General features: G+C 32.7%; 1 protein-coding gene across 1 annotated transcript; it reads left to right on the top strand.

Annotated features, from left to right (window-relative positions):
* Positions 1-4,523: 4,523 nt before the first annotated feature.
* LOC106643520 (uncharacterized) lies at positions 4,524-6,650 on the top strand. Its single transcript, XM_014358681.2, has one exon. The coding sequence runs from the start codon at positions 4,524-4,526 to the stop codon at positions 6,648-6,650; it is 2,127 nt and encodes a 708-aa protein (XP_014214167.2).
* The last annotated feature ends 251 nt before the right edge of the window (positions 6,651-6,901 follow it).

Genomic DNA, 6,901 nt, shown 5'->3' with positions numbered 1-6,901 from the left:
TTGAAAAAAATTAAATATATTAACACTTAGTATAGTTTTAAAAATTATTTTTTTCTTTTCAAAGTAGCAGTAATTTTATCAGTGTGTTTTCTCTTTCGAGAATCATAGTTTTTTCTTGTCATCTTATTTTCTATTTTTTTATCCATCATTTCTAATTCTTCTAGGTATTTTAATTTTAATTTATTCCTTTGCCTTATCAATTGTATCTCTTTAGTTTCGATGTCGCTGATCACGTCGTGTTCTTTATTCTCTTGTTCCGCATAACTTTTATTTTTATCGAATGTTTCCTTTTCAAGTTCTTGAATTTTTCTTTGGCTCGTTTCTTTTTTTGAATCATTTTCTTTTGATTTATTTTCTTTTACTCGCTCATGATCTCTAATCTTGTTACATTTCTTTTCTTCTATTTCTGTTTTCACATTAGTCGCCTTTGGATTTTTCAATTGTGTGTAATATGCTGTTAAATACTCTATAATGATGTTGTTTTAGACGATATCTTTTTTCGTGTTCGACGTAGCAAACTTTAAAAGTATATGTAGATTGATTTTTTACGTTTAATTTTATTTTACATGGTTTTTAATAATTGAAATAATTACCAAAAACACCGTCATAAATATAAGTTGGTATTTTTTCTCGGTTATTTCTACCAGTTGGCGACATTTTTTTCAATCTTTCGGTACCTAGTAGATCAATCATTAAAGCTTTGACCATTTTGTAAGGATTTTTAGGATAAGATTCTTTGTACAGCTCCAGCTTTCATTTAGGAAGAAGAACAGTTGATATTTCCGTCAAACGTACCTTTAAACATATAGAATTATAAGTAAATTAGTATTTAATGAAAAATGCTTCGATGTGCAAACATAATTACTCACATGTTTTTTGTCTGTTATAACTTCATCTGCATCATCTTGATTTTCTTTATTTGTACAGCGATTCGTCGATTTCTCTCTCAAAACACTTTGTGTAATGTTTGGCTTAAAAAGTTTTATCTTTATTTACTATCCAAAAATTTAATTTAAAAATTTTAAATATAATTTGTTTTAATGAGATTTTCTAAGTTAATTATTTCGAGTATAATTTGTTCAATCGGTCGCTGTCTACAAAGTGACATGCAGCATTTTTTTTTTTTTGTTTTGTTTTGTTTGATAGAAAGGGGAGAGGAAAATCTTCATAGACACCCGCGAAAAAAAAATTTTGTTTGGAAAAACTTTTTTAAAAGTTTTGTTTTATATAAGTGTTTTAAAACTTTTTAAGCGTAACATTTCAAAACTTTTTTAAATTAAAAATTTTGATCCTGTTTACTGTTAAAAAAATTAAAAAAAAACTTTTTTAAAATTCAATGACAACTTTTTTAATAAAAATTTTCTGTTAATAAAATAACCTTGTATTAAGTATAAAATAATACATGAATTAGGTTTTGTATTTTTTTTATATTCTAACTCATGATTATTCAATCTTACAGTCACATACGATTGTTCATTGACTACATACAAATATCAAACATTTACAATATCTTGAACTTCTATAACAGTTTATTCTTCAGGTTTTTCAGTACTGAAAGTAGAAGATAAATAATTATCAAGTTCACTACAGTAAAAAATTTCTTTCACTTTACATTTTGATATTATTGCGTAACTTTTACATTCAGCAGTGCAATTTCGACTCATGGAAAAAAATAAGCATATGTAAGTATAAAATTGTTAATTAATCCAATATGAATGTTATCATTTGACTTATATTGAATACACGAGGATATCGTTTTTTTATTTTCAGCATCTGAAGTTGTTTCATAGTAAATTGAATGGCTCAAAAGTCTACTAAATAAGTAACAGTGACACTTATCAAAGTAAGTGTTTTTTCTTACTAATAAATTAAAAATATATTCTGAATTTTTTGGTAATTTTTTATTTATTCCAACCATAAAAATATTATCAAAAATCAACTTTAATCTATGTTGGTGGGTACCTCTTTTTTCTATTCTGTTACAAAAATAAGATGCATCAGTCTCAGGTTTTCAAAATTTTTCTTTTATTTCAGCCAAATTTGAAAAACTAATTATCGAAGAGCTAATCTGAAGCTCGGATTTTTTAGAGCCATGTACAAACATCTTCAAAATTCCGTTTAAATTTTCAAAAAGAAAACAACTCATGATCCAAAGAGGCCTAAATTTTTTTACTTGATCAGGTAAATGTAATAGTAAGTGAATATTACATGTCATGTATTTTTTTCCATATAATAATTCAAATTGTTTTACAAACTCTGTTAATGTAAATTTTGCTTTATCTTTTATCTGTTCACCAATGCTTGATGAATTTAATAGTGAAATAGCGTAAACAAATGATATACAATGTTTGGAGTACTCAGATCTCATTAAATTTTTAAATATTGGTAAGCTGTAAGATAATAAAAATATTTTTAATTCAGAAGCCTTCCAATAAGCATATTCTGAAATTTTTCTTGGACTTCTTTGTACAAACGAAGGTATTTTAATATTTTTTATTTTTTCGTCAACAATGTTTACAAAAGCAAATAGAGAAAATGGATGAGAACGATTTTCTTCGTCAAACCAAAGTGTCATTAATTTTTTCATAACACCTTGAAATACGCAGTGCATTCCATCGATAGCCATTGATTTTATACAATTTTTAATGATTAAATTCAAAAGAGATGGGCCTTTTACACCACAAACAATTTCTTCTGTCTTCTGAGCTTGTTCGGCAAAATTTTTTGTCTCCTCTGTATTTCTCAACTCCAAAGTTTCAATGAAAGGATAAATTTGTACATTATCTACTCTTTTTGTTTCTATTTTGCAATTTTGACACTCATTTTTTCCGTTGTATTGAGACATATTTAAAAATAAAACCTTAGCTGGCAGATCACAAGTACCACTTATAATCACGCATCTTGCAAGAATTTTATCTTTAAAGTCAGGAATTTCGAAACTCACACCTTTATACAATTTTCTTAAGTCATTTTCGAATACTGATGTAAATAATCTTGGAAAGGGGTTTGTTTTGCCAATCCATATTCCCATAACAATCATATTTTCCTTCCTTACTCGTAGTTTATAGGGTAATTCGTTAATCATTAAATACATTGGCCAAATACTTATTTTCGAAGATTTGAAAATCGGTACTCAATCAGTATTTTAAGTAAAAGAAAGATTGTTCTTATTCTGAGTGAATCTGTTTGGTAGAGACTTATATATTGATCCGTCATATAAATCTTCATAATTACATTCATTTTGTTTTTGTCTCGAAAATCTAAATTTCAAATTTTCTGTAAAACTTTTTCGTTTAAACATGAATTCTAGCTGACTAATGACAGGTATTTCTAAAAAATAATGTTTACTGTCTTTTTCTTTACATTCAGAACAAAATTCAGAAGTACACTCTAATTTTTTAAAACAATTACTACAGTAATAGTGTCGCTTTAGAGGATAATCTATACTTGCAAAAAGTTTTTTTAGTTTGTAAACCGTTTTTGCACACTTATTTGGTTTAATGCAATGCATCGCAATGAGGCTTAACATACTCGCTAAAAGTGAGCCTGAAATATTGAAAGAAATAGCTAATGTGAATACAGATATTAAACTTTCCGCTACCGTTAATGGAGCACCAACGTAAATAGGTTCATCAGCTTCATCAAATTCATTATTACTATCTGTGTCTGAATCTTCACTGGGTGCATCTGATAAAATTTCTGTATCACTACTTTCGGAAGATTCAAGTGAACTATCTTCAGAGTCACTGGCACTTGTACTTGATTGTAGATCTAAATCGTCATTTTTATAACTGATATAATTTTGAAGAGTATAATCTTGATCGTCTGTTGTTTTTAGGATTTCATCTATATTTAAAAAAAAGTTGGAAAATTTTAATTAAAAATTGTTTAAAATAAATTGTTTGAAATTTCATGCTGAATTAACCAATTTTACAATAAATCATTATTATTTAAAATACAAAACGTGCTGAAAAAAAATTGGTAGTTAAAAAAAAATCCGAAAGATCGACCCAATATCAGATATTAAATACATAATTTATGTGCGTGATTTTTTTTCTCTTTCAAATGTAAAAAAGTTACCCAAAGAAATTTCATACAGTAAGAAATATTTCTCACTGTATCCAACGCAATATGTATATTAGGTATTTGTTGAATTATTTACTTCGAATGCATCGATATGTAATAGCGTCGTGTACGTAATGCGAGCGCCACCTGTCGACATATATGTAGTAGTTAGGTCGAACTGCTCAGCAGTCATCTATCGATGTAACGAGGCGTCACAGGTCAGACCGCGTTAAGTGCCTCACGTGAGAACATCTCAAGTGTGTTCCGCCGTCTTTCGTTAATTGTAATCTGAGTGCTATAATAAAGTCTGTGTTCAATCATATCCATCATTTTGTGTTGGCCTTTCTCCTTTCGTCTCCTTCAGAAACATTACATTGGCGACGAGGACAACGGAAAAAAATGCGTGATATCAAGAAATTGAATAAAAGAGTGGTAAAAGTGTGAAGATTGAAAGGAAAATGTATAAAGGAAGGCCGATAGAAAAGCTGTCACCGGAAGAATGGAAACAGTTTATTGATGATATGTTACGAAAGGAGGCAGAAAATGAGGAAATGCAAAAGAGGATAGAAGAGGAGAGGAGACAGTTAGAAGCGGCGAAGCAGTTATTGAATATGACCGGCGATAAGCAAAGCGGCACGAGCACCGTGATTAGAGGTACTATACGCACCTTAACGGAGTTTTCAATGAGTGAAAATTGGTCGCTGTGGTTTGAGAGGTTCGAACAATATTGTGTTACCAACGAAGTACCAGGGGAAAAGTACGTGTCATTGTTCCTGACTTCGATGGGAAAAGACGCGTATGGGCTGCTGCGTGATTTGTGTTCACCGCAAAAACCCGCGACGATGAGGTTCAAAGAACTAGCAGAGATTATGAGTAATCACTTACAACCTGCTACATCAGTAATTATGGAGAGGTATAGATTTAAAGAGTGCAGGCAGAGTCCAGAAGATGACGTCAAAGCATACGTCGCGCGTCTTAAGAAAGTTTCAACGTTTTGTGAATTTGGCAACGGGCTTGAGACGAACCTGCGTGATCAGTTCGTCTGGGGAATCTCGAGCGAAGCTACGAAGAAGAGGCTACTCGGAGAAAAAGAACTGACCTACCAAAGGGCTTTTGAAATTGCGTTGTCGCTGGAATCGGCTGGGCGAGATGCAGCAAGAATGCAAGGAGGCACCACAGCAACAGCGAACGCGCTAAATTTCATGACGGACAAGAAAAAAGGTGCCGGTAAGAAAAATAAGCAAGAGAATAAAGGAGATGTGAAAAAATGTTTCTGCTGCGGTAAGTCGAACCACCAAAAAAGTGAGTGTCGTTATAAGGATTTTAAGTGCAACGCGTATGGCAAAGTCGGGCATTTGCAGGTAGTGTGTCGAAACAAAACAAGTGCCGGTTCGAGCGTGAGTGCGCAACAGCAAGTTAAGCCGCGTGGCGGTCGCACTACCGAGAAGCATAATTTCGTAGAAGAGGAGCCGTTAGGTCAAGCGGTCGATTCGATTTTTGCGTTACAAAGCACTGATGGAAAAAAAGCATGCGACAGCCTTCCGTTCCGTTTTCAAGTGAGTGTTGAAAATGAGCCGTTATTTTTCGAGATCGACACTGGCTCACCTATTACCGCGATTTCTGAAAAAGTATACCGTGAAAAAGCCAACTTGTATCGTGTTAAATTACTTAAGACTCCGCGAGTTTTCAAAACGTACCATGAGAAACGTTTGACACCGTTAGAAGTATTACGCGTACAAGTCAAACACGTGGATAAAGAGTTGAAGCTAAAGCTTTTTGTATTACCTGGTAATACTGAGACGCCCATAATGGGACGAGAGTGGTTACGCCCATTAAACATAACCCATGTAAATTCGATCACGGGCGAGATGTGTATTAATTCATTAAAAAATGAAGATAGCCCCAGTAAGGTGTTGATTAGTAAATTTAGTGGTGTATTTTCGGATAAAATTGGATTATATACGGGCGGAAAATTTTCTTTGCATGTAAAGCCAGATACGAATCCTGTTTTTTGTAAAGTAAGAGCCGTGCCATTCTCGCTACGCAGTAAATTAGAACAAGAGATAGCGAGGTTAGAAAAGGATAAAATAATTGAACCGGTAAAAAGCAGCGAATGGGCCACGCCAGTCGTACCTGTTCTAAAAACAAATGGGCAAATTAGACTGTGCGGAGATTACAAAATCTCATTAAACCCGAATTTAATCGTGGACAGACACCCTAATCCTCGTGTAGCTGATTTGTTGGCAAACCTTGAAGGTGGAAAATTATTTTCGAAATTAGATTTAGCACATGCTTACCAACAAATCGAGCTAGACGAAGAGTCAAAAAACTTAACAACCATAACTACACACAAGGGCTTATACAAGTATAATAGACTGAGTTGTGGCATAGCATCGGCATCGGGACTTTTCCAAAGAGAGATGGAAAAAATAGTAAACGGAATCCCCGGGGTGGAAACGTATTTTGATGACGTCCTGATATCGGGAAAATCGCGAGAAGAGCATGATGAGCGTCTATTTGAAGTTTTAAAGCGTTTTGAGCAAAAAGGGTTTACCGTGAAACCGAATAAGTGTAAAATTGCATAAAAATGTATTCAGTTTTTGGGATATGAATTAGATGAACACGGCTTACATGTGGCTCAAAGTAAAATAGATGCGATTATTAATATGAAAACCCCGACTAACATCAAAGAGTTGCAATCGTTCCTAGGGGCATGTAATTATTATAGTAGATTTATTAAAAATTATGCTCAAATAATGAGTCCCCTGTATGAATTGTTAAAAAAAGATGTAGAATGGCAGTGGCCAACTGAGCGCGAAAAGGCATTTGAAGAGGC

This window comes from Copidosoma floridanum, unplaced genomic scaffold, assembly GCF_036245765.1.
Source record: "Copidosoma floridanum isolate Cflo_tuat_1 unplaced genomic scaffold, Cflo_Japanese_pri ptg000011l, whole genome shotgun sequence".
Classification (NCBI taxonomy): Eukaryota; Metazoa; Arthropoda; class Insecta; order Hymenoptera; family Encyrtidae; genus Copidosoma; species Copidosoma floridanum.
The sequence above is the reverse complement of the archived record's forward strand: the minus strand, read 5'-3'. Positions and strand labels throughout refer to the sequence as shown.